Below are 27,946 nucleotides of genomic sequence, written 5' to 3'. Positions count from 1 at the left end.
GTGTGGTAAACGCCATGTCCTTTCTTTCCCTCAGTGCAGTGGGGGTTGCCAGTGCAGGAGATGAACTCCCAGTAGACAGCTTTATCTTTGCTGAACACTCTCACTCACAGTGCGGGATCATTCCCCCCGAACTGGCAACCTGTGAAAACTCCCCTTTTGGCAGCCCTCTCCTCAGGTGAGTTTCTAACCCCCAGAAGTCAATCCAAAGCACAGAGACAGGTAATCAAGGTACAAGCTACACCTCTTCGCTGTGCTCAACCATCGACCGCTGGCCTTGCTCTCCACTTACCTCTCCTTTTTTTTTCTTTTTTTTTTTAAATTTCCTTTTTCCATCGTCTGCCTGCTCTCAACCAAGGATTGCCAATACTGTCAAATAAATGTATTTGTAAATTAACTGTTTTGTTTTGCATTACTTGTTCTAAATCGCCACACACTCATTTATGTTCTCCACTCCTTCTTGTCTTCATTCCTCCCTTCTTCTGTTTCTTATTCTTCCTTCGAATTCCTCCTCTCTCTCCCTACATCATTGGACCCATGTCTGTACTGTAGTGTGGATGAGGCTGGCATAGAGGACCAGCAGTCAGACCAGAGGCAGAGTTCTGGTCCTGAAGCAGAGGTCAAGTCCACTTCTGTCCATGTGGACAAGGAACAACAACAGCAGAAGGAGCTGGATGGTGGGCTGTCTGATGTAGACACCTCCCACCAGCAAGAAGAGAAGGTCAGTAACTCTCTGTGTTTGTATCCGTTCATGTTAGATTGATGGGAGTAAGAAATAAAAGTTAATTACATGTAATATCCAAAGCTTTCTAGTAAATGTAAAAAACATTGGAGCTTACTCTGAAAGCAGCATAATACGGGACACGAGTTCAGTTTTAGTAGTATCTTTTCAGGAGGCGTGGACAGACACATAACAGTGCTGCAGGTATCATTATGGAAAATTTGACTGTTGGACTGCAGTCAGAAATGAACATGAACAGGTGGTGGAAAAATACCGCTGTCAGCTTCCTGGACAACTTGTCGTCAGCCTGCAAAGCACAGTGACATGTAGTTTAGATGATACAGTAGTTGATTAATCATCGTCCGTAAAATTGTATATATGATTTAAAATAGCACCGAAACATTTAGGTGGGATAAGTTTGATCAGTGATCTAACGATGCTTTTGGTCAGTCAGTCGGTCCCTCTCGCTATACAGTTTGTCCCAGTGAATAATCGTGTGTTCTCAGAACGTTTTTCCTCGAAAATGATGAATATTTAGTGTTCACAGCCGTTCTGGCAAAGGGCAGTTTGTGAATGTTTCAAGAGGCAAATGGTGAGTCAACTCGCTCTGTCGCCTTTTTCCAAGGTTGACGGATGATGAAAGATGAGAATATCCTGGAGTATGTACTTTCTTTTCAGAGGGAATGTGTGCGTTGTGTATTTGTACATAAAGGTTAGATCTGGTGACTAATCTGTATGCGGCTGGCAACCACTCCTGTCGTACTGTGGGGGTGTTTACATAAGAGGCCGTCTGAGTCGGTGGATTTCTAGGATCAGACTCTCGTGAGGTCCAAAAGGCTGCTTATATAATCCATCAAAATATTACTCACAGCTCAATGCATCTCAATGCTTTAGTGTCCAGGGGGCTAGCGGACTAACTTTGAACTGCGGATGGGAGTCTTTTGATTGTTCTAGTGCAAACAATGATTGTGTGTCTCTGCTCATAGCACACACATAGCTCCTAGCACTGTGTGTGTGTGTGTGTGACATGCTTTGTCTTTGTGTTTCAGGCAGGGGACGCCAGTACTGCCAGGGAGACTGATCCCTCAGTGCCCAGCAAAGAGGACATCCCAACCTTCGATGAGTGGAAGAAACAAGTCATGGAGGTGGAGAAGGAGAAAAGTAAGTGCATACGTCCTTAATAATGAAAATGGACAACAAAGTGCAATATCCTGTACATTTCTGCTTTAAGATCAAGTCCAAGTGTCTGTTTTCATGCTAGTTTCAATTTATGTCTCATCTTTTTACTCCATTGTTCCTTTGTTCTTCTTACTACTACTTTCTGTGCTTTTTAGTCTTCCGTCTCTCTCTGTAGCTTCCTTCTTCATGTTCTATTTCTGTCTATCTCTCTCTCCATCTTCCTCTCTCTTCTCCCTCTCTCTGTGCACGCCATGTGCAGCGGTCAGCAGAGCGTGCTTTTATGTGTGTTGCATAACTTGTGTAGTTGTTCCTCTCAGCCAACGCTCTTTGTTTCCAGTGTCTCTAATGGGCCTAATGTATCACTCCCTCCCGTCCAGGTCAGTCTCTCCATACCTCAACCAACGGCAGCCCCCATCCGGTGAAGAAGGTCCAGAAAAACTTCAAGAATAATTATGCCTCTGTGGAGTGTGGTGCCAAGATACTGTCTGCCAACAATGAGGCCAAGGTTGAACACACGTCACCTGTCCCCTGCTGCCTACACACAAACACACACTCACACTGCTGAGGATACAGACGTCATACTGTCATGTTGCATCAGCAGATGGATGACCACTTCAGTTCACTGTGTGTGGCTCCATTAAATGATTGAGTAAATAAACTGATCAAAAATATTGTGGAAGATGATGGCTGATATAATATTTTCCAATGTTATAGAAATTGGTTCACATTATGCAATAGAGTCTGTAGGGACATAAATTATATATCACTCAATGTTGCCTTTAGTCTTTAAAAGGGCAGAAAATGGCACTTAAAATGGTCCAAACAGTTAGTAATCACAATATTCCAAATCAATTCATACATACAAGAAAACGATGCAAGAAAAATATAAGAACAAGATACAAGGAAAAATATTACAAAACCAATTCTTTAGTTTTCTGTCATCAAGACTTTATGGTGTGCAAAAGTCTTTTTTTAAATTATGAAATGTATATAATATAATATCTAGAAAAGGTCTGTTGTCTCTAATACTGACAAACCTGTAATATTTTCTTTGCTTTCTGCCAATTTCACTGACACTCATTCTTGCGTCTTTTTCAGAGCACTTCAGCTATTCTCATGGAGAATATGGATCTTTATATGCTGAATCCTTGCAGCAACAAAATATGGTGAGAACACTGACACACGCTACTGGTGTACAGTTTGTAACAAAGTCTAAATGGAAAGATTCAGAGTTTGAATTTAAAAATGAACGCTGCCTTCATAAACCTCTCTATCTCTTTCCAGGTTTGTGATAGAGCTCTGTGAGCCTATTCAAGTCAAGCAGCTGGACATTGCTAACTTTGAACTCTTCTCATCTACACCTAAAGACTTTTTAGTTTCCATCAGTGACAGGTATACTCCCTTTCTGTCTTGCATGTGTATACAATCCCACATACACTTGCAGTATACTTAAAGTGAAATGGGCATGTTCTCATAGGCAGGTAGTATGCACAGGCCTCCGGTCTCAATTTTGCAGTGTCGCCTGCAATTGATTTCCCATTAATGAGAAGGAAGGATTATAACATGTATAATCCAAGTTCATTAAAGTCAATTGGAAAAAAGTAACTGGTCAGTCCCCATGCATCCATTCTTTTTTTCAAGAAATAGCATTGGATAATCAAGCTAAGCATGTACAGAATCCTGCAATTACCAAATTTCTTCACCCACATTTTGCCTTTAAACTTTAGTTTCCTAAATGCAACTATATAAATGCCAAGTTAATTATTTCATGGCAAAATAAAAGGGGTCACACCTTTTGGAAAATAATCAACCTGGCTAACAGCTTTTCCTCATACAGTGCCAGCAATATTTCAAATCATTTTCTACCTCCCGTATTATCAGCTGTAACTTTAGTGCAGCCGGAGCTGGTGTTGTCTTTGTTTTCCCTTTCACCCTCAGGACTTATTTTTTTCCAGCACCACATCTCATAAAATTCCAGGAAGGACAGACCTCTAGGCACACTGAGTGCAGCTGATTTGCAACCAGGACAAAATTAAGAAGCCTTTGAGGACATGCCAGATTTCATTTTCAATTCACAAGTCCATCAGAACAACACGCCTTACTTTTTCCCTCACTCTGTTTGCAGATATCCTACCAACAAATGGGTAAAGCTGGGTACGTTCCACGCCCGCGATGAGCGCATTGTCCAGAGCTTCCCACTGGACGAGCAGCTTTATGCTAAATATGTGAAGGTAATGCCTTTTTGTCCTCGCTGCTGTAACAGTACATTTATGTCTTAAGGAGAGGAACAGCAAACAATGCATGTATTCATTCTTGCTATTATATTACAGTTCCTAGAAAACAAACACGGACACACAGACACATTCATTCATTTATACACAAGGTTGAAGCTGTATTTTAAGCTCAAGGGACCTTCTTATGACTTCATGGTAAATTAACCATGCCATCAGCGCTGTCTGTAACCCCTCCCTTGACTGGTTGAAGAAATGTGTCTCTGCGAATGAATGAGGATGTGTGTTCATGACAGTTACATTTGTAAGAAGTAAAGAGCAGATACACATTACACATCTGTTGATAGTGTTTGTGATTTGAGCGTCATGACCGAGCAGGCCAAGTTGGACCTAGTCTGTCGTTGGCTGGGCCGTTTACTGAGGACAGACAGGAAATTAAATCATTACAAACTCAAGTGTGATGTTAAAGGATTAAAAATACTCTCCTTCTGTTCACTTCTTTCCACTAAGACTCATTTAAATGTCAGATTTTTAAACATTTTAAAACATGTTTAAACAAATACAAACATGCTACAAGTTAGTTAGCAAGAAAATAGTCTTATGTATATTATTTTATAATCCAATAATAACCCAGTAATAATTGCAGCCAGCGTCTCTTAATCCATAAATGTCTTCCTTTGCATAAAATAAAGCAAGGCAAGTTTTTCTTTGATGGACATCTATTTCTCTTTTGGTTCAGTCACATGTAAGAATTCATGCTCCGATCTGAGACTAAACACTAAAACACGGTGAAAATAAAACACATGTTGGGTGCCTACCATCTTGTCTTTCTACATCAAAGTAATTGTCTTACCCATTCACAAGATTTAACACAAAACAGAAGTATAATTGTTCACAGGACAATAAAAGGCTACATTCATTTGAACAAGTGTTGACGTAATAAATGATAAGATTCTGTGCTTTTCTGAACTGTCTCTCCTCTCACATTTCTACCCTCAAGCTTGCTCAATTAATATTCACTGTGTGGACTCATTACAAACAGTTGATTAATGCTCTGTTGATTTTTATGTGGTGAGCGTGGGTGTCGTGCGTGGGTGCCTACAGTGATTCATGCTCTATTATTAAATAATTATGTTACATAAACTGATTTGATGTCTAGAAAGTTTCAGGATTATCTGCATCACTCGCCACAAAGATCTAAGCAGCTTAACGCCTTTGTAATGTCTTGTTCTGATGTTTTAAATCTGTCGTCAACTTCTCGTCCTGCCTGTCCCGCTTGTGTTTTTCTAACTCCTCATTAAAAAACATCTCTATATTGCTTCTATCTTGCCTGTGGACTGTTGCAGACCAATGATCCAGAACATATCAGCAGCGTTTTTGTCTTATGAGAGAGCCAAACTGTAAGCAGATGCTTGACTTGCTTGTAGCTTGAATCAGTCTTTACTGATCTCTTTTTCTTGTTTTATTTCTCTCTCCTTCTGTCCCTCTCCTGTCTTTCTCTCGCATCAGATGTTCATCAAGTACATAAAGGTTAGCACTCTTCTCTCTCTGTCAGAGGTTGTTAATGGTCATACACTGTAATGGGTGAGCTTTAGCAGAGCACAGCTGTGGTCTTTTAATGCATGTGAAAGTTATTAATCAAGTGGACCATGCAAACAAACTGTACTGTCAAAGCTTGGCAATTGTAGTATTTAATTTTAATTTGTTTGGTGGATTATGGAGTGGGCATTGACATATTTGGATTGACACTTATTAAATTGTGGATGATATTTTCAAGAGTTTTTCCGTTTTTTCCCTTGCAGGTTGAGCTCCTCTCGCACTTTGGATCAGAGCACTTCTGTCCCCTCAGTCTCATCAGGTAAGATCGCCCATTTCAGTGCTACTTCCGAGACCTGTCTTTTTCATTTTCAGAATCTAAATTGATCCTGAAAATGAAACACTTAAAAAACTTGTAAACTATGTAAATATTTATCTTAATGTCAGTGTTTAAGTGAAGTACAGTCTTTCACAACTGCTGATCAGTTTGCTGTAGGAACAATGAGTAAGGTTTCTGTCCTCTTCTTCTAAAGGAAATAGAGACACTGGGGAGAGAACAGGAAATTCGATGCATCTGTACTTCCACACCACACAATGCTTTATTCAGCCTAAATCAACAAACCGGTTTTCAACAAGTCATTTAACTTTAATTTTACACTGTACATAGTGTTTTATTGTCCTAAATAATGACTCCACTGTATTACCTCACACTATACTGATACACAAGCTATTAGATTATACAGGAGACTGCTTATCAAATCCAAAAAGGAATCATAAGGATGGCTACACATTATGATTTAGGTCATTTTCATACATAAACCGATTGGTCAAATTCAAAGTCGGAACACTGTTTCGTACACACAGCATTTTATACAGTGTATAAAAAAACTGTATATATATACTCTGTGTCCAAGGTGGCTAGGACCCAGCCTACACTGCGTATTTACACAAACATACATGTATATACATGCCTGTCCCAGATCATCAGGGTCATCAGGGTTGTTAGGGACTGAGTGAACTGCTGTGGGGGGTTGGAGGGGCTGTAAAACTCTCCCACACATTCTTTCAAGAAGGTCAAAGTAGATTTCTACAGCTTTTCCTCAACGGTTAAGACATCAACTGGAAAACTTTAACTTTTCTCAGTGATAGAGCTTATTTACTTAAGTAGAAAACCTTTTAACCTTGTTTCTACATGTTAAGACCCACATAGTATTTAAGTTACTTGAAGTGACAGGCTTCATGGTGTTTTTCTTCAAATGTGAGCAGAGCAGTGTAGTTTAGAGAGCCGTATTTCCCGAAAAAAAGATTCTACCACCTCTGCTGTGTGGTAACAACAACCCTTAACCTTTTAATGTAGGCAGGTTTGTAGGTATAACAGCATTTGTGTTTGTTTTGTGTAGGGTGTTTGGTACCAGCATGGTGGAGGAATATGAGGAGATAGCAGATTCCCAGTACCCATCAGAGAGACTGGAGTACTTGGATGAAGACTATGGTGAGATGATCTATGATCTATTGTCCAAATACTTTTATTCAGAAGATATATGAACATATTAATATGAAAAACGTTGCATGCTGCCTAACCTGGCTGAATGTGTTCTGCAAATGATTAAACTACAAAGGACCCTGAGAGGAGATGAGTTACATTCCTGTGCTCAAACTTGGTCACCAAATACCTCGTGCCAGAGTTAACGATTATCAAATTCTGTTGTATTTCATTGTAAACTCATGTAAAAGTGTAACATTTATTTCCTGTTAAATGTGATTTATTTTAACATGTGAGTATTTAAATGTTTGTTTCTTCAGACTATCCTCCCGGCTACCAACCGTCAGAGGACAAGGCCTCTAAAAACCTGCTTGGCTCAGCAACCAGTATGTACACACAGACACACATGCATACATAGTTTAATGAATCCAGTATTGGATATTTTTCAATAAGAATAATTACCAAAGTAGTTTTACACACATTTTAAGTATTGATAAAAGTGGGGGTTTTAAAGCTTTTTTGATTGTTGCAGCAACCCAAGCAAACCCAACCATATCCTTTACATACTTAATCCTAAGGAGACAGTGTAAAATGTTTCCTCTGTACTTTAACCTACTTGGCATCACGTATACATATCGACATAGTCTGGGGTTTGGGTTGAAGAAATTTTTCCTCCTCACACACACACACACGCACGCATGCTCACGCACACTCGCGCCCGTAAACACACTGGTGCCCCTGTGTCTCCTGATTTAGCAAAGGGAGGACTGGTGGACCAAACATACACACACCACAAATCGTCAGGGCTCAAACCATAAAACCATAAAAAAAACAGCAGAGGAACACAAACATTTTACCCTCAGTTGGGCAGATTCAGTGAGGACGCAAGAGAAAACGAAGACTGAGGGAAAGTTAAAGTGGAAGAAATAATGTTTATGCTTTTCACAACAGCAGTGAGGAAGAAAAGAGTACAAGGAAAAAGGAAAAACAAAAGCCAAAGCATTTTGATTCAATGTTACGCTTTCCTTCTCAAGCTGCTGCCCGTAAACTTATTTTCCAGGAACTTTACTGACCTCCAAAATAACTACATTGTGTTTGTGTGTGTACTTTTCTTTTAGATGCCATCTTAAACATGGTCAACAACATTGCTGCTAATGTGCTGGGAGGCAAACCAGAGGGCGGAGCAGACGCTGGAGGTATTTTTATCACATGTTCACAACTTCCTCTTTTAAATGTCCATTTTGCTGCTTTTTCCGAAAAGTCATTCTAATGTGGAATAGATGGAAGTCTGACACAAAAATGATGACTGCAAATATGACGACTGTCTCCAAAGCTCAGTTTTTCTTTTTTTCTAGCTGTTTGTGTAAGAAAACCAGCTATAAGGCTTGTATATGAATAAAAAGAAAATATAAAAAAGGAAGATACAGATTTAGACTATAAATGATGCAGAAGCTTTTTCTGCTTTTCTGTAGACGTTGGTGTTTTTCTGGAACCTACCATCACACATGTCCCAAAAAGTAACAAATCAAAAGGTTTTTATGCAGAACAGTTAAATAGTTGATGGTAATTATATTTTGCATCCTTGTGTAAACTACTTCAAATTGTATAGAATGTGTATGAAAAGACACCATACTTTGTCTCTGGCTACACTCTAATCTCACTATTTAGCTGCTTTCTTTCACTCTTTCTCTGCCTCTAACCATTGGCCAGCCTGCCTTCCCACATATTGTTTAGATTAACTGCTTTTAAAGTAGGTCACTTTTCTTTCCTTCCATAAGTGCAAGCATATGCATATCCCCAGTGGTCATGTGCATACGTGCTGAAACAGCCATAGGTTTATTGGGCTGTTGGCAGGGGGTCTCCTGTCGATTTTTAGCAGAACTTTGACTGTGTGTGTTGTACTTCTTAGCAGAGGAGCTCAGATGCATGGAGGACCTGGTGGAGTGGGGGGAGGGCTATGATGTCAAGCTTTCTCCTTGGTTTGATTACCACACAGGGACCAGCTTAAAAATGAAGAAAAAATTTGCCTGAATACACATTTTACCCAGTACTAATATTTTGTTGCGCTTTTATGTGTTGTCTTTCCTTTTTTTCCTTAAAAAGTTTCTGTTCTGGAAAACACTTATGTAACTTTTACACACTCATTCCAATTTATTTTTTGTTGCTGTTACAATTGTCACTGCAGTACACAAAGTCTGCTCTCCATTTACTGTGTAAGGAGTAGCTCTGCATAGTGTCTTTTTTTTTTTTTTTTTTTTACTGCTGGCTCTCTACATTTACAGCTCTAATTCAGAGAGTGGGAGACAGAGTGAGAGCGAGATCGGTTCTAACTGGACTAGACTGGTTCACAGTATTTCTGACTTTCCCAAACATGGGTTTGCCAGCCAAAGCATGCACGTAAAAGGGTGCCTGTTCTACACCGTGCCTCCTGCAGCCACACATATACCAGGACTGGGGAGAAACCTCTCATTATGTTGTATGACCGTAGCTGTCACCGTTTTATCGAAGTCCGATAGCAAGTTTGTTGATTGTTTTGTGCTTGTTTAAATACCAGGTAATACAACAGCAGAGGTCCAGATTGAGAAGGAGGGGAGCACAGAAGTCACACCTAAAGAAACTCCTCACAGCTCCAAAGTGTAAGACCATTTAAAGGCTTATTAACCATCATACAAACCAATACACAATGAGTAGAATTATTTTTCTTGTTGTTTTGCGCAATATTTTCTTCAAAAGAGCACAGTGATGTTATCTTAATATGCTGTTTTGCATCTCTTTCCTTCAGATCGGAACCTGCAGAGACAGAACAACCTTCGTCCCAGGAAGACTCTAATATTTCCAGTGACTCTCCTGCACCCTCCCCCTCAGCACCTGAGCCAGAGGACAGACAGATTGTCACTCTGGTAGAGGAGGAGGAAGAGGAGGAAGAGCCCAGACAGTCGACTGTCACCCTGATGGAGGAGGAGGGAGAGGAGGAGGAAGAGAAGAGAGAGGAGGAGACGAGGAGGGAGGCAGACAGGAACCAGTGGGACAGCCAGGCATACTGTCCTTTCTCCTCCTTCTCTTCTCTGTCTCTATCCTGCATGGCCACCCTGCCCGAGCTTCTCCATCGCTGGTGCTCCGCCAGGCTGGCCAAAGAGAGACTCCGCAGCCTTAGGCGGAGACAGCTGAGCTCGCAAACACAGAGACCCCCTGTTGCAAACACCCCCGCCCTCGCACACACACCTCCACAGATCCCTGTCCCTGTTCCCACACCTCTACAAGAAGCCCTCCCCCTCACAGAAAAAGCTCCAGATCCTGAGGTGCCTCCTAAGGGCCAAAATGAGGGCAAACCTGCGGCTGAGGCGCACACCACACACACACATCTCACAGCTGAGGCACACACTCCAGAGCTCAACATCCTACTAGAGCCTAGTAGAACTTCCACAATCCCCCCTCACAGTTTCTCAGACTCCCACAGTTCCCTAACACGCCCTACCCCCACCCATGAGGAGAAGCTGCTACCTCCTATTAAAGATGCAGCCCTGGACCCTGTCCTCACCGCACCCCTTCAAGCCATCTCTGTCCCAGAGACACAGCAGGCCAGTAGTGCCACACCCACCCTTACTGTCAGCGCTCCCTCACAGTCTCTAGCCTATGAGACAGCCTCTCCGGGTGTTGTGCTTCCCCCTGTCAAGGAGCAGCCTGTTCAGCCTCTTCCCACTGTGTCGAGACCTGAAGACCTTATCCCCCCTCCCACCGAGCTGCCAGCAGCTCTCCCTCTGGCTGACGCTCACACAGACACAGTTAAATCAGGCGCAGACAGCGGGGACTCACAGAGACACACTGTCCTGCCTTCTCAGACTCATGGGGAGCAGGGGGACTCACTCACTCAGACTGGAGAGCCCCATCGCATGGAGGACACGGTGTACGAAGACCTGTTAAGCACTAATGGGAATGGGCACATCCACCGAACAGCTACAGACTTCTATGCAGAGCTGCAGAACGGGGGAGATTATAATGGTGGGGCGATGAATGGGAACAGCGTGTTATTGAATGGTGGAGCAGTGCACGGCTCCAGCCAGAAGGAGAGTGTGTTCATGAGGCTGAACAACAGGATCAAAGCTCTGGAGATGAACATGAGCCTGTCCAGCAGATACCTGGAGGAGCTCAGCCAGAGGTAAAACCACTGCACACAAAGAACCTTATACTTATGTAGTAATAACAACTGCACGGCACGTCTTTTAACAAAGCTGCAAATTGCTCGGTAGAGTCATACGAGCATGTATTCTAAACATTACACTGAAGAGATCCTTACAGATTGTGACTTTTTTGTGTTGTTCAGGTACCGTAAACAGATGGAGGAGATGCAGAGAGCGTTCAATAAGACCATCATCAAACTGCAGAACACCTCCCGCATCGCTGAGGAGCAGGTCAGTTTGCGTGAAGTCACACACACACAGTGAAAGAAGTAAATAGTTGTTGTGACACTCACCGTTGTGCTTTGCTGCCTATGTGTACATTTTCAGGACCAGAAGCAGACCGACTCCATCCAGGTTCTGCAGAGCCAGCTGGAGAACGTCACTAAACTGATGCTCAATCTCACTGCTACAGTGAGCCAGCTGCAGAGAGAGGTGACAAGCCTGCTGTTGTTGATTGCTAATTATTTCGAGCAGTATTGCCTACTGCTTATATCCTGTCTTTACTAGCTTACACTTTTCAGAAAAAAATGTGTGATGTTATAGTAATCTTTGTAAATGTAAACGATTATTAATTATCTGCGTATTTCTGGGTAAGAAGCTGGATAATGGAGTGTGAATTTCAAAAATCACAACGTGTATCATATTAGTTTTGAGAGCTGACTAACACTTGGGTTTCCAGCTGTGCTTGTACAGCTGACGTAACTGCATACTGGATTATTTTGAACAGGCACATCAGGGACTTTTTGTTCAGATGTGTATTTTTTCAGTTATTGAAGTTTTAGCTCTATCCATGTCTAACACCATCCAGAGTCAGGAGGATGATTTCTGCTTGGTATGCATAACAAATCAGTGAAAAGGTGTTTCAAACAAAGCTTTAATGAACAGACCAGATGGAGATGGGGCTGCACAGTGTTTTTGTGGCAGTTATTGGAGAGCTAAGAGCTAAAAAAAAAAAAAACATCAAGAAATTATACCAATTGTGGGAAATATGTATTTTGTCTCAGTTCCCATTTGATAGTTTTCTGGAGGACATTTAAATATTAAAATGTGAGTCACAGTTTGTTCATCAGCAGTTGGAATGTGGAGGGAGAGATCTCATTGGGCCACGTACACACAGAAAGGGGCGTGAAGACATTTACACGAGTCGACTGTGCAGCAAATTAACAAATATGTCTGCAGACCGAGCAAACACTAATTTTAGTAGTCCCAAATATTTCTGCAGTTATTCCTAGAACTTTCAGAGTGTGGACTCAGGCAGGGTCAGTGGTTGGTTTCAAAATACCCTGCTGACCTTTCTCTGAGTGCATACAGTTACAACAAGAAGGACATTTTCTGTGCTCAGAAGGATTTAGTTACATTGGGAAAGTAGAGATTTTATGAAGGAAAAATTAATATGGAATGCAGTAGGCGGACGTGCCAACAACTGGGAATGAATTTCCATTAGATTTAATACCTTAAAACCACAAAAACACACCACATAGTCTAATAAGTATAGTAAAGAGTGTCATTTGTATTTCAGGCCCTTTGCTGACACTTTCAAGGCAAATTAAAAGCAGTAGTAGAAGGTGTCATTTGTTTATTAGTAGTATTCTTAATGAAAATTAAGCCTTTACAAGCTTACTAACTTGTTGAATATTAATTAGATTCTTTCTAATGCGATGTGGGGAAAGGTTTTAAATACAAACGTAATCAAAATTGTTACGTTTTAAATGTGTGTCCTTTGCAAACTTGTGCCGCATTAAAACTTTAACCGTCGGACTCTTTCTCTGCAGGTATCTGACCGTCAGAGCTACCTGGTGGTCTCGCTGGTTCTGTGTCTCTCTCTTGGCCTCATGCTGTGTCTGCAGTGCTGCCGCAGTTCCTCTCCCAACCCCACCACCACCTCCACTGCCCTTCCCAAGAGCCACCACTACCCCAGCCCCAAGAGGTTGGTCTCTCACACACATCAGAGTTATTTATGAGGTCATTTATCTGTCGTTATGATAAGTTTTATGACTCAGTGTTTGAAGACAACATGTTGGATCGCTTCCATATTTCAACTGTTAAGTGCCTGTCTAACGCTGTCATTCCTGTCCTACCACTAACTGTCGGAAGTTGGATTAGTAACAACATAAACAGCCCTTTATGAATGTAATTATCATCTTTCATCAGATGTTTCTCCTCCTATGATGATATGAGCCTAAAGCGCAGGGTGACCTGTCCGCTTGTTCGCTCCAAGTCGTTCCACCTGTCCTCTACAGAAGGTAAGGCCGCCCCCCTCCTAAACACACACACACACACAAACACACAAGTCTCTCCTCCAACCAGACTTCTCTATGTGTTCTACATCTATTGTGTTTCTCCCTCTGCATTTATCATTGAAACATAAGCAGCAGCCAAACTCGATACTTCCGTCAGCTCTCATTTGCGAAGCTCATACTATCGCTACTGTAGATCCTCTCAGGCTTTCTGCGTCAGACCGCTGCAGCTCTTGCCGCATAACTGTTCACATGCAAGCATTCTCCAGTCTCAAGCACTTTTTTTCTTTACTTCCGTCTCTCATGCTCTCTCCCTCTCTCTCTATCACCGCTGCTTCCTCTCACACATGGTGCCATGCTTAGTGGCTGATATCCCTGGTGTTGCCAGAGCCTCCAGCAACACAAACGCACAGGGAGAGGCTTGTGCAAGCAATAGAAGAATAAAGTCTTTGATTCACGAAACCTAAAACTCCCCCTGCTGTTCATTATCCCTCAGCTATGCGTGCGTGCGCGTGAGTGTGTGCGCGTGTGTGTGTGTTTGCCATTGAGGCTGAGAGGCTGTCATTGCCAGCTTGTGTCCACATGCAGGCTTAAGGAGGTGTAATAATAGAGCACGATGCTTTGCTGGCTCATGGTAGACATTTGCAAGTAGTAATCAATTTTTAAAAATAACATGCTTTTCTGTGACTTTAGCTAAATCTTTCGAGTTTTTGTCAAATTTGTTGTAAATACATACATATCTAACAGAATGCACTGTCAACCATGTGAAGCTACTTGCTACTTTCTGTGCAGACTTTATTAGAATATGGATTATTTTTGCTGTTGCATCTTTAATTAAAAAAAAAAAAAAACTACTTGCAAGGTCACGTCATGCTTGTTACATGTATGTTTTCCTGTTTGCCATTCCATCATTAACCTGGCCCCTCTCTCCCCTCCCCAGTAGGTCCAGATGACTTGTACATTGTAGAACCTCTAAGGTTTTCTCCAGAGAAAAAGGTACAGTGTGTGTTCTAACTGCTGCTGTTGGCTGTGACGGCCGCCTTACATAAGTCCTGTGTGTTTTAGTGTCAGTCAGTCTGTACAGTAAGTGTGTTAGAGCAGGGCTGTGTCTCAATGCTGTGGAATGACTTCTTCCTCACTCACTGATCTCAGATTCAGCCCACTCCAAAAATCTGCCGTGTCTGTTAACCACTTCTTTGCTGACACTTTTTATTTCTTATTTTGTGAGAACACCCCAAAAAAATTTCCATCGAAATTACATGTCGCACACTTCTCAAACATTTTCATCTGAAAGTGTTTGGCGATGAGAATAAAGCATGGTGTACTGTGCAGTTATATCACAACACAGCACTGGGTCACTTGTAAATACTTTGTTTAGATTTAGAATATTTGTTTCCCCAAATCCTTTTATTGCATCTTTCCCTCTGGAACTTTCCCACCCTTTTCTGACTCATTTGTATGACCTCATTGTAGATTAGACGGCACATAGATTGCACCTCTTGCAGCCTTGCAGTCAGTGTTTGCTTCACTCTTCAGCTGTTGTCGGCATCGTAAGCAGTGTCTAGCACACAAGTGGTTAATATGACCTTTCAGTATAAAATGCATCATCGCTTTCTTTGACCTTTGTTTTGAATTTCTCTCCTCGTCTCTTCTGTTCTTCCTGTAGAAAAAGCGCTGCAAAACAAAATCATTGGACAAGGTTGAGACAGTGAAGCCATCTGATCCCTCTGCTCCGCTGGCCAACGGGGGAACCAAGTGCAATGGCTTCCACCCATGCCTCCCTGCCCTACCCTCACTCCCTCCTCCTCCTCCCCCTCCTCCTCCACCCCCTCCTCCTCCTACACCACCCCCGCTACCTCTCCCTCCATCTGTAAAGGAGGTGCCATCGTTGCCCACGTGCACCTCCAAGGAGCTTCCCTCAGAGACCAGCAGCTGCAGCTCATCCACCCACTCTGAGGAGTCCTACACAAGCCGCCTCCCCCCTCCCTCGCCCACCCCCCCCTCCGCCGGCCTGTGCAACGGCCACGCCCTGGCGTTCCCCCTCCAGCAGCCTCCCGTCAAGTCCCGTCAGGAGAAGCGCTCTGTGAAGCGCCGTAAGTCACGGCAGACGGAGCTGCAGTTCCCCCACATGCCAGGAGGGAGCGTCGCTTCTCTGCCCAGCCTGCAGCAGCTTATGAAGGGAAACAAGGAGATAAGTGTCGGGACCATAGGGGTGACAGCCGTCACCGGACATGTCTGAGTTCTCACACACATCAGTGTGTTCACTCTTTAAGAAGTTCACTTCTACACGACTTTCTTTACACAACCACACACACACACTATATGGTAGCAGACCCTATTTGCGTAGTGAGGAGATGAGGTTACTGCATCCCAAAGAACCACATTTCCCATGAGCACCCAGGCGCACCGTGGAACTGAAGTAGCTATGGCAGCAGTAGCTCAGTCCTTATCCACTCCTGTCAAAGACCTGTTTACGGTTATGTGCCTTTATATCTGTTCTAGACCTTTTAATGCTAAAAACAAACATGAAATTGAAAAGAATTGTTGATGTTGTTGTGTGTGGACAGAGAGAGGCACTGTGGTGGGGAGTGAAACATTAATACAAATCAAATCCATGTTTTTTCTACTGGATAAGCACATTGTCCCATGACAGTTGAGCACCAGTAAGCTTTTGTTCCCCCACTCTGAGCACAGTGAGGAGAGGTGCCGGCCTCAAATCTACGTTCCTTCACCTTCAAGGGCATCAAGAAGTATTAGGCTGCTCTTTTGGATGAAATGTGTCATAATGAGAGAATTGTGGAGCATGACAAACTACTTCTCATCTCTTTTATTTCTGTCTTCCATTGCCATCAATTTGATCCATTCTGTCTGGTATTGCATCCTAATATGACTGCTGGGACCAGAGCGTTTCACGTACACACCATGTACACTTTCTCAATTTCTCTCCCTCTGTCTCAGTCAGTGTACTCCAAACCAATCGTCAGAGCTGAATGAAGAAAATCTTGTTTGCATGAAGTGAAACTGTCTGAATGTGTTAGTCCTTTCAGTTTAGAGTCCCACTAAACCTCCTGTTATAAATACAACAGCAGCAGCCTTGAGATCCTATTAAGTCAGCTGTTGCTCAGCTTGGGCTGGGCCCAAAAACGCATGTACATACACACACACACCACGTGAAGAGAAATTGTGCTGTTTATTGTAGATATTGTAACAATGAAATATAACACAGATTTTAACAGGATAGAGGCAAGCCATAGATTTTGAGTATGTTGAGAGTATCATGTAGGAGCACAAAAGATAGCAAAGCTGAATGTTTACACTCATCACACACTCACACTCACTCACACACCTTACTGGGACCCTGCAGGAGAGTCTGAAAGACCAGTTTTATTTATCTATTTATTTATTTAAATGTCTAAAGAATTTTCTAACCTAGGCACTGGCTTCCCAGTCTCTTAACCCGGCAGTGTCACAGTAGTGTATTTATGTTACATAGAAGTATTGCAGTAAATACACTCAAGGGTACTGACATATGTCACATTTGTTTATGTATAGCTTATAATATATCTAATATAAGTATGGCATTTCCTACAGCAGCATATACTGTACATCCATCAAGATAACTGAGTATTGATACAGATTTATTAGGATCTTCACACTGCTGCTGTTGTATATGTTCAGAGCTGCTGGGTGTTTGGAAGAAGTGAAAGTTAGTGTTTTATTGTCCTCTCTTCTGTCTTCCGTGTGCTTGTTTCAGCATTTTCATTTTTGTGGCTAACTGACTGATTTTAAGTCACCCTGTTAATGAGTTCATGACTGAAATCCAGTTTAATATTAAAATGCTGTCAGGACTATCAGATGTGAAAAAAGGGTTATTCTTTGTTTTTAGATAATAAAATCCAACATTTGTTTTTCTTAGTGTCTGTAATTTCTGACTGGCTCTGTGTGGTTGGACTTGGATACATTTTTACAGAGACGGAGAAATCTCTTCTAACTCTTCTCTCTCGTTCTTTCGTGACCTCTTCTGACCAGCTTCTTCAGCCTCTCTTCTTTACATCTTCCTCATCCACTAGAGGGGGGTCACCTCCGACCCTCCACCATTGCACGACTTTCTCTGTGACTGTGAAGAACAATTTTTTTAATATGCCTGCTTTTATTAACCACTCTACGTTCTCACCCAGAGCTCGAAATGCTCCGTCAGTCTCTACACGCCTGCTTTACTGACCTTTTCCGTGCATCCTCACTCTCATTGTGCGCCCACTCGGTCTTTTATTCACTTGTCATTGCTCTTTGAATGTGTGCGTTCACCCCCACGCTGAATGATAGTCGTGGTTTGTGAGGAGAGGGACGTGAATTGTTGTTGAATAAAGGGAACGCAGCAAAGATGGGTATGGTTTGGAACACTATTCATGTGATTCTTTATGTTCCACAAGCTGAGCAAATCATGAGGTTTTTGTTTTACCCTATTTTGAATGTGTATGATGTTATGTGTGTGTGTATGCGCGTGCGTGTGTGTTAACCTGTATTCATGTGAGGATTTATTGTGTTGATCTCATGTATGTGTATGTCTGTGTTATGAGAAAGATTACTCTGACTCTACTTATCCCGTAACACAGCGACTAGGGAGAACGCCCTCGGAGAGAAATTCTAGGAGCTTGGTGTGCACTTTGTATGACTCCTCATGCCTTTTTTTGTTTTTTTACCTTCTATGTCAAGTGCTATCTTTATTTTATTTTTTCTCTCCCTGTCTTTCTCTCTGTGAATATTCTGAAGAGCTGCACAGTATTTTTGAGCAGGAGTGAGTTACTACAAAAACTGTAGTGCCATTAGAAACTGTGAATTTCTAAATAAAACCTTTTTTGTCGTCTTTCACTTTGTCTTTTCTTGTGTGGAATGAATTTATATCGCATATGCCTGATTTGTTTTAAATAAATACAGCATTTCAATTGAGTATTTGTGAGCACTCAGACTTGAAAAGAACATTTGGCCTTAATTGTGTTTCATTTTAAGTTACCTCATCTGAAGAATTCAATACAAAAGCAACTCAAAGTGCTTCACTGTGTGTTAAAACTGCAGACAATCATTTTCTACCTTAAACACAGACAGCATTCCCATCTTTCAGAGGAAGGAGAAGTGAGAGCCCTTTAGAAAGCTGAATTTTCTGCTTCTGTTTCCAATTCAAATAATCTGTAAACTGGAAATGTTACAGCTGTGGCCCGCAGCCATCCCCCAACAACAAGATAAGGGAACATTTTCTATCTTGTGTAGTTCATGGTTTTTCAATCATAAGATAGTCTCACAACCAGGATGTAACATTTGGGGTAGAAGAACCATAAAAAAACAGTGTTTCTATGCAGCAACAACTTTTGGATGACAAACACCAACTGCAAAGCTGGTTGAGACATTAAAAAAATAATTTATTTCCACCGCTCACTTATGGATAGATCATGAAATTATTTGGGTTCCTGGGCCTTTTGTTGGATATTCAAAAAAGAAAACACTGTACAGAATATTAAAAGAGGAAACCGGTTGTGTGTGATGTATTTTCTTAAGGCAAAGCTTCAAAAGGTGCTCACCCCAGAGCAAAACTGGTGCTGGACCAAAGAAACAAAAGTACAAAAGACAGAAGCTCTTTAGTCTAAAGAGGAGCATGCGGCTCTAAACATCACTCACCCGATTATCCCATTAAACCTGCATTTGAAAAGAGAACTACAGTGTGCAGACTTTCTTCGGTCTTTTGTACTTAGGGCAAAGCTTCTCAGCTGTCAAACATTTGTAATCTTACTGGAGGCCATGTCAGCATGTTTAGCTGGTTTATATAGTAGGGAAAAGAGATAAATAAGTATTGGATCATTTATGATATTTTGGCAAATGACTTTGATTAGGATGAGAAGATAAACATTGTCATCAGTACATTTTGACTCAACCTTTTTGACATATCCAGCAACAAATGTTAAGAGATGTAATTTTTAACTGAGGTCCTTGAGTCCCCGGGGCTCCTGGACCTGTGTTTCTAGTTAATTTATGACTGTAACACAAACAGCTACTGAAAAACTATTCCTATTTCGGCAAATGTCAGACTAAAAAGTCATGAGTGAAACAAAATCTTTGACCTTTCACAATGAATGAGTGGGAAGGTGGAGCAGGACTCAGGCTGTCTGAGGTGGAGGAACAAAAAAGCATTAAGGGCACGTGATACATTCATAACCCCCATCAGCAGAGAACAATGATGCATGTTTGGTAAAAAAACAACAAAAAAAGGTTTCTCAAACATCTGTAGCTAAGACATGTAAGTATTAACATTTTGTGAATGAGCTGTTTCGAGCAGTCTTGTCAGGGAAGCGAGAAACAACAGAGGTGAAATCAAAGGAGAATTCTTCTAGCCGTGAGTTTGTAAATGTTAATGACCTCGTTATGGAGAATTGGGACGTCACTCTGAATGAACAGCAGAAGATCGGAGAGCTTTCCTTCTCCACATCTGTTTCTAAACTGGATCTTGATCAGCTTCAGTTTGGAGAGCAATCGCTCGAGCTCAGGCTGCACTGACCCAAAGACAACAGGATGATCTGAGCAAGATGTGGCTGAGCGAAAGTACTGAGTGTCATTGTGCCAAAATCAATTGAATGCTATGCCAACTAAAATGTTTTAAAAGGTGCTTTATTTTCCTAATGATCAGCCTACATAAAAGATACATTAATTTCTGAAATAATGGCCAATTAACTCCATCTTACAGGGCACTTCTTCACTAGGTAGGCACTTTAGATGTTTTTCTCTCATACAGTGCACCCTAAAGGGCACTACACCATCATTCTTGTGCATTACATCTTATAGGGGTGTTTTACATGACAACACTTCATCCTAACTCAACCATAACCAAGACAGTAAGGTCATTTTCTCATTTAAGAGAGAACCAGGGGGCACCCTTCCCCTACTGCTAAACGACACTGGAGAAATTCGTACATCCCACCACAAGGTGTCGCTGTGAGTAAAGATGAGCACTATTTCCCTCCAGTCAGCTCTCTCCTCTCCCGTGTTTACGTTTATTCAACAACATGGAGGACGAGGTTGATGTAGATATCGAGGGAGACGAGTTTGACACCAGTGTTAGGTGAGGATATTGACTTTTTGAGGCGAATTGTCTTTAATACTGTCAGTTGGTGCCGTGTGTTGTAGTCCACGATAGTTGTTTAACAGCTGTGTTGTGTGTTTGATGGTTGGTGTGTGTGTGTGTGTGTGTGTGTGTGTGTGTGTGTGTGTGTGTGTGTGTGTGTGTGTGTGTGTGTGTGTGTGTGTGTGTGTGTGTGTGTGTGTGTGTGTGTGTGTGTCGTCGCCTCCCTCATAAAGCTGCTCCTCTTTCTGTTTCAGTGAGCTGGATGGAGGAGGTTTAGTTCAGGAGCAGTTCGTGCAGTCTGCGTGGAAGAGCAGCGCCGGGATCCTGGTATGAGTTCATGAAGCTAAAATCCTTCAGCTGGATATCTAGTCTCACCGTCACTGCCTGTGCTGAGTATTTCCTCTCTCTCTCTCTCTCTCTCTCTCTGTGTGTGTGTGTGTGTGTGTGTGTGTGTGTGTGTGTGTGTGTGTGTGTGTGTGTGTGTGTGTGTGTGTGTGTGTGTGTGTGTGTGTGGTTTGCAGCCATGGGAGTTGGACAGCTCCATCAGCGCAGAGAACAGGGAGGTGATAGAGAGGATGCTGCTGGAGGAACAGTATCCTTTCACCGGACCACAAACGCGTCACAAGCCGATACACTAACTCAGTAGCTTTTAAAGGATGAGTTCATAGTTTTTTGTTTTTTTCAAGTTTGTCCTAAATCAATAGTAAGATGCCCAAATGAACACTGACATATTTTTTTAATTTAATTTTATTTCATCATTCCTTCTGTTCATACCGACCGTTAGAAGATCCCCTCATAATGCACTTAAAATGTAAATTATGGGGGACTAAATTGACTGCTCTCTGTCTGTGTGAAAATGTATTTTTAAAAGTTAACTTGAAGGTAAAATGAATCTCATCTCATGAATGTTATCATATGAATACCATGTCAAATCAAGTTAATATGTTTCAAAGTTCCCAATGTCTTGTTAGGGTCTGATTTCCTCTTTTTGCTATGATCCATCCAAAGCAGCTGAACAGGAAAACAAAGACACAAAAAGAGATTTTGTTTTACTAAATAAGACTGTAACTGTGTGAGACTGTAACTTTATTTGACTAACTCAAGACAGCTAACACCACATATTATGTTCACATAAACCTTTAAATCATTTCTAAATCAAATTGAGGACTGTGGATTTTGTCCCCATTCACTTACATGGTAATTACATTATTCTAATGGTCAGTATGATTACAGTAAGAAAAGAATGAGCTGAATGATTCAAGTTTATGGTTTATTTAATTTGCTTTGTAGTGACCATGCCTATTCTGTACACTACACTGCATGTTAAGTCTGTAACTGTCAGTTTACACATACATAATGAACTTAATGATGTCTGGATTGTATTTAGCTGCTTGGGTTTCATGTTACACTGGTGTGGCTTACTGGCTCACAGGAATATAGCATAACCATCTTTAATGTTATCAGTAACACTGTTGCGTGTGCTTTTCCTACTGTGACAAGTCAAAATATGATAGTAGGAATAGGCATTCAGTCATGGTGAGTCTTAAATGTTCTGACCAAATGATTTATTTACTGGAAATCCTGGAGAGTTTGTAATTACAGATATTAAAGACAAAAATGGAAAAAGTTAGCTGCACTCAATATTTGGAATTTTCAATTAAAAATGACTACAACGAATATTCAATTATCATAAAATAATAAAGTAGTTGTTTATTCATGTTCTGTTGATCTAAAATCAATTCATCAACTCATCAGTACAGCTCAAAAATAATTAAATTATTATTTGACTGAATACAACTAGTAATTTAGTTAGTTGGTTGCAGCTTCTTGGATTTGAAGATGTGATGATTTTACTGTGTGATTGTTTACAGTGAACTGTGTACTACACTGTGTCAGTGTTAGTCCTAAACTGTCCTCTCAGATACTATCTGACAGGTGAGGAGATTCCCAAACATATTTGGCACAGTGATGACAACAAGCCCAAAGTGAAGAAGTAAGTCACTTACTCTTTCAGCATTCACATGAGCACACTACATTGACTCCTCGTGTGTTGACTTCACTCATGTCCCGCTTCTCTGTTGGATGTTCAGGTCTCCAGCCAAGACGTCATCCTCAAATTCTTCCTCTCGTTGGTCCAAGCAAGAGAAAGACTTGTTCGAAGAGGGTCTGGTAAGTTTTCTCCTCTCATCTTGGGAAACGTTACATCCTGTATACCGTTTGAAGCAAGGTGTCTAAATAACTTGGTGGTTTTGTTTTTCTTCAGGCTCAGTTTGGTCGAAGATGGACAAAGATTTCCAAGCTGGTGGGCAGTCGTACTGTTCTTCAAGTCAAGAGCTATGCCAGACAGTATTTTAAACACAAGGTGAGATACCAATAACACTATATTTTATGTTACCCAATTTAGCATTTATAAGCAGTATATACATTTAGTAAATGTTAAATAACTCACTATAATGTAAGCAACTATATTTAAATGATTAATGTAGAGTATTTGCCAGCAATTATACATTCTCCTAAGAAGATATATTTTATAATTCTACAACTGTGTTAATACTATAGTGTGTTATAAACCATTTATAAACTTGTTGTACAGAGCTTATTAATGTTAAATACAGGGACTTCAAGTAAAGTATCGACCTGATAACCAAAGTAGCACACAGGTTTACTCACAGGTCAGTTTGTTAATGAGAGCTTAATCATTGTGCTTTTCAACACAGTCAAACTAATGAATTATTCACTCTTTCACAAACTGAATGCATCCTCTGGAAGGTTTGGGATATAAAAAATGAAGCTCATAATCTCAGACTCATTTACCATCTGTACTTTTTTTTTCTCCAGACTGAATCTGAACCCGAAGCTGCAGCTCCCTCTACAGTCGCTGAGCTGCACATGCACCCTCCTCAGCCCACCTCCAGTCATGCACCCACTCTTGCAAACACTGTGCGCATAGAGAAGCTTTCTGATGATGAGGATGAGGACGTAGACATCACAGATGACCTCAGTGATGACGGAGAGGCAGACAACAAACCGCAGGCTGCACTTGAGCAAACTGAGCTCTGTAAGGCAGATCAGCCAACAGACCCCGAGATCCAGACTGGCAGTCCCACACAAGAGGATGAAGACGCAGGTCAGACTGAGACAGGGGAAAAACCTGGCCACAGCTCTTTGTCTCCACAAAGTCCTCAGCCTTCATCTTCACTTCCTGACTCAGAGGAGCCTGCTGTGACTGAGTTAGACAAAAAAGGCCAGCAGACTGTATCACCTCTTCCAATAAACACTCACAGGACTGATGAGCAGGAGAGCCAGAGTTGCCGGCCTGAGAGCTCCACACAGACGACACATCAGCTGGAAGAAGCCTGTAGCGACGGCACAGGTGAGACTCACTGCTGTTGTTTTCATTTAAAACCAACTCATGATGATCTCTTTCGGAAAATTCATTTTTTTTTTGCCTCACAGATCCTTCTGATAAAGCTGAGGAGAATCTAAGCGACAGACCAGAAGAAGACCAGGATGAGGAGGAAGAGGAGGAGGAGGAGGAAGAGGAGGAGCTTAAAGTCCCTGAGCAGGAAATAGAGATGGACATGGAGACAATCACTGAGGATGAGAAACAAGCCATTCCAGAGTTCTTTGAAGGACGACCATCCAAAACCCCTGAAAGATATCTAAAGATCAGAAACTACATCCTGGATCAATGGTAAAATGTTGCAACACAACTCTGCACATGAGCAAACACGCCAGAATGAACCATCATCATCATCATCATCATCACTGTTCTCATCAACAGGTTGAAGAGCAAACCCAGGTACCTGAACAAAACATCGGTGCGCCCTGGCCTCAAGAACTGTGGTGACGTCAACTGCATTGGCAGAATACACACCTACCTGGAACTGATCGGAGCCATCAATTTCAACTGTGGTAAACCTGCTGAGCCTTCCTCACTTCTATTCTTTTTTATCTTTTGAATCTTGCTTCTCTCTTTTACTTTGAGGCTCTGTTTTTGTTGTTGTCGTAGAACAAGCAGTGTATAACCGCCCAAAGGTGGTGGACCGCTCCAAGCACAAAGAGGGCAAAGATGTGCTAGAGGCCTATCAGCTGGCACAGAGGCTGCAGAGCATGGTAACTTAACCCATAAACTCTTCTCAATTCTGACATCTAAACTCAAATATCTGAACTGTGAGCTCGCCTGATCTTGAGCTAACTGCTGATTGATTGTAGCGGACCCGGAAGCGTCGTGTGCGAGACATCTGGGGAAACTGGCGTGATGCTAAAGACTTAGAGGGACAGACATATGAGGTTTGTACACACTCAGACACACACATTGACTGGAGGATTCACACCTGTATGTCTTCTGATACTGTCTTAATGTTGTTTGAATCAGCATCTGAGCGCGGAGGAGCTCGCCCTGCGGAGAGAGGAGATGAAGAAGCAGCCGAAACCCTGCAAGATCCCCAGAAACAGAGGGTGAGTGTGATGCGACACACGCCGAATTCTTGACATCCTTGTTTTTATAAATGTGTAAATATTTAAGGTGTCGCTCCCTCTTCTAGATCTTTTGATCCCTTCCAGCTGATCCCCTGCAGGTATTTTGGAGAGGACGTACAGGTTAGTGACATCTGTCTCATCATTCTGTCACCAGTAACACAGCCCATCATACAGAATATGACTTTCGTACACCGATTTTAATGTGAGGTTATGTCTCCATAACCCTCATAACAGTTAAAAAGATCAGAGCTCAATCAGTTTCAATCAGAAAATCTTTAAAAGACCATCTGAAATGCAGTTTTAATTTTATTGCATCTCTGCACTCATGCACTTATTGATCGTACTACTACACAGAACTTATTTCTGTTTTAACCAGCAACTATATTTTAATTGTCTTCATCTTTAGGTGTCATTCATATTAAGTTAAAAAGCTCTTTTTTCCCTCCTAGGAACCGTTCCAGGTCATTGTGTGTGCAGAGACTCTTCTAATCATGGACATGGTATGCACACAACCACACAGACTGTATGTGTTGTCTCTTTAGAACAGAAAAAAGGCCAGAGATAGTCAGCTGCCTTTCTATAAATATAAAAGATATTAGCTCAATTACATACTTTAAAAAAAAAATCTTACTTCATTTTTTCTTTCATGGTTGGTATGGGATACAACCGTAACTGTTGCATATAGCTATTATGTCATACGTAGTTTTAACTTTAATTTTGTATTATTTTTCTCTTAAGGAGCTGTGCTTTATGTGTTCTACATGCACCATGAGCTAATTAACTGGGTTTATTTATATATTTATTTATTTTGCCAGCCTGCAAGGCATGACACCCTCTACATTACAACCAATTATCTTTTTTTTTTAAGCGATATTACTTTTCTTTGATGTTGCCCAATTAATCAAATATGCTTTGCTCATCAGCATGCCCATGTGTCACGGGGGGAAGTCATCGGCCTGCTCGGTGGAACTTTCAACGAGAAGGAGAGAGTGTTAAAGGTAAGAGGAGTTGGGAGCAACAATGTGACCAACAAGGCTAGAGACTTCATGGAAAAACATTGCTGTATTTGTGCTGGGTGCAGATCTGTGCGGCAGAGCCGTGTAACAGCGTGAGTACAGGTTTGCAGTGTGAGATGGACTCGGTGTCTCAGACGCAGGCTTGTGATGTGCTGTCATCCCTGGGCTTCAGTGTGGTGGGCTGGTACCACTCGCATCCCACCTTCAACCCTAACCCCTCAGTGCGGGATATTAACACGCAGGACCAGTTCCAGAGTTACTTCTCACGTGGCGGAGCCCCCTTCATCGGGATGATAGTGAGCCCGTATGACCCAGCAAATCCCTCCCCGCACTCTCAAACTACGTGCCTGTTGGTGAGGGAGAGCCAAGAGCCCGCGGGTCCACAGAGTATGCATAACACACACATACACACACACACACACACACACACACAATAAGACTCAAAACTTCAAAACCTTTTCGATCAAAAAGCTCTGAAATCAAGCTGACAATGTAGGTCAGTTGTTTCTACACAGAGTAGCAGCACAGTTTCTCCTCTGGCTAAGTTTCTCTCTCGTGTTTCTTCCCAGAGCTGCCTTACAGATTCGACTTCCTGTCATCACAAGACATTCCAGACTGGGAACAAACATTAAGGAGAGCCCTGTGGATCATCCATAAATACTCTCAAGCACCTGGGTGAGTGAGATATAAGACTGAAGTCGACATTCTGACACATGCAATCACATGCTGATAGTCTTTTTTTGTGACATTGAACAATTTTTCTTGTTAGTAAATTAGGAGGTTGAGTATATGTCTAAAATGTTATTTTCTACTCTGGATAGGAGTGTGCAGATGAACAGATTTTTCCGGAAGGACTCCCATCTCACCTGTCTGGAAAAGGTCAGTTAAGCTCATCAGTCTAATCACAGGAATAGTTTGACATTTTGGTATTTGCACACTTAAGTCAGGTTACCCGGTTATCTCACAGTGACTACTAGACTCTAAAGTTACATATTACCTAACTTTCTCAATTTAGATGCTGTCGTCTCTGGCCAAGTACCTGGAGCACCTGCCAGAGGAGGAGGGAGACTCCTTCCTCACTCAGATCCAGGCTCTTTTCCACTCAGACTTTATAGCCAAGCAGGAAGCATCTGACCAGGAAGAAGAAGAGGCTTTACCTGTTGACTCAGATAACCTCACCTTTGACCACCTGATCAGTCAGGAGCAGCCCCTGGGGGGAGGAGGAGACTTAGCTTCAAACAGCAGTGTACAGCCCACCACGTCAGAGACAGACAGCAGCACATTGTTACATCTGGGCTCTGTGTTGTCAACCGAACATGACTATTTACTGTGAAGGACCATATCTGACCATACTGGTAATATTCTACATTAGTTGACTCACCATTAACTAAAGTGTAAATAGTATTAGGTTTTATATCAGTATTACTAGCTTTCTCATTTAGTATTTTAACAACATTTTCTGAACGTGGTATCAGATTTTGAGCAGAGTTCTCATTTAAGTCATTTAACCAAAAACCCAGTCCAAGTGTGTGTGTGAGAGAGAGAGAGTGAGAAAGAGAGAGAGTGAGAGTGTGTGTGTATAATGTATGTGAAAGCATTTCATTTTCTTAGTTCTGCTGGTGTATTTTAAACACTGAAATAAAACCATATTTTCTTATTTCTGTGCTGTTTATTAATTTGGTGCAGCCATTTACAACACAATATTCTGGCTAACTTTGACTCATCCTTTACAACATTAAAAAAAGCAGTAACAGTTTCTTGTCACTAAAATTAAACTG

The 27,946-nt window shown here is 41.7% G+C and overlaps 2 protein-coding genes across 2 annotated transcripts in view; both read left to right on the top strand.

The window, feature by feature from the left end:
• Positions 1-18,431, top strand: part of suco (SUN domain containing ossification factor) — a 41,925-nt gene extending 23,494 nt beyond the window's left edge. Inside the window, exons 5-24 of the mRNA XM_062423506.1 lie at positions 35-175; positions 550-718; positions 1,768-1,879; positions 2,275-2,402; positions 2,996-3,063; positions 3,182-3,289; positions 4,023-4,128; positions 5,638-5,658; positions 5,931-5,986; positions 7,065-7,156; positions 7,468-7,533; positions 8,266-8,343; positions 9,702-9,783; positions 9,930-11,303; positions 11,469-11,556; positions 11,653-11,757; positions 13,098-13,252; positions 13,477-13,568; positions 14,503-14,558; positions 15,229-18,431. Of these exons, the coding sequence (XP_062279490.1) occupies positions 35-175; positions 550-718; positions 1,768-1,879; positions 2,275-2,402; positions 2,996-3,063; positions 3,182-3,289; positions 4,023-4,128; positions 5,638-5,658; positions 5,931-5,986; positions 7,065-7,156; positions 7,468-7,533; positions 8,266-8,343; positions 9,702-9,783; positions 9,930-11,303; positions 11,469-11,556; positions 11,653-11,757; positions 13,098-13,252; positions 13,477-13,568; positions 14,503-14,558; positions 15,229-15,801 (3,670 nt within the window). The 3' untranslated portion in view covers positions 15,802-18,431. The remainder of the gene's footprint in view (positions 1-34; positions 176-549; positions 719-1,767; positions 1,880-2,274; positions 2,403-2,995; positions 3,064-3,181; positions 3,290-4,022; positions 4,129-5,637; positions 5,659-5,930; positions 5,987-7,064; positions 7,157-7,467; positions 7,534-8,265; positions 8,344-9,701; positions 9,784-9,929; positions 11,304-11,468; positions 11,557-11,652; positions 11,758-13,097; positions 13,253-13,476; positions 13,569-14,502; positions 14,559-15,228) is intronic.
• Positions 18,432-20,610: 2,179 nt separating this feature from the next.
• mysm1 (Myb-like, SWIRM and MPN domains 1) lies at positions 20,611-27,807 on the top strand. Its single transcript, XM_062423505.1, has 19 exons — positions 20,611-20,667; positions 20,925-20,997; positions 21,192-21,262; positions 22,592-22,663; positions 22,761-22,839; positions 22,934-23,032; positions 23,509-24,043; positions 24,127-24,364; positions 24,455-24,585; positions 24,683-24,786; positions 24,886-24,963; positions 25,049-25,131; positions 25,218-25,272; positions 25,602-25,652; positions 26,076-26,150; positions 26,234-26,555; positions 26,738-26,843; positions 26,990-27,047; positions 27,184-27,807. The coding sequence occupies exons 1-19, from the start codon at positions 20,612-20,614 to the stop codon at positions 27,499-27,501; spliced, it is 2,604 nt and encodes an 867-aa protein (XP_062279489.1). The 5' UTR covers position 20,611; the 3' UTR covers positions 27,502-27,807.
• Positions 27,808-27,946: the final 139 nt, after the last annotated feature.

Source organism: Scomber scombrus, chromosome 8 (genome assembly GCF_963691925.1).
Source record: "Scomber scombrus chromosome 8, fScoSco1.1, whole genome shotgun sequence".
In the NCBI taxonomy this organism is placed as follows: domain Eukaryota; kingdom Metazoa; phylum Chordata; class Actinopteri; order Scombriformes; family Scombridae; genus Scomber; species Scomber scombrus.
Note: the sequence above shows the minus strand (reverse complement) of the source record. Positions and strands in the feature narration are given on the sequence as shown.

Bases quoted from the DNA above. Each gene is read 5' to 3' on its own strand.
- mysm1 (XM_062423505.1), top strand. From the start codon at position 20,612: ATGGAGGACGAGGTTGATGTAGATATCGAGGGAGACGAGTTTGACACC. The intron at 25,273-25,601 runs GTTAGTGACATC...TTTCCCTCCTAG, and splicing joins ATTTTGGAGAGGACGTACAG to GAACCGTTCCAGGTCATTGT. The intron at 26,151-26,233 runs GTAAGAGGAGTT...TGCTGGGTGCAG, and splicing joins AGAAGGAGAGAGTGTTAAAG to ATCTGTGCGGCAGAGCCGTG.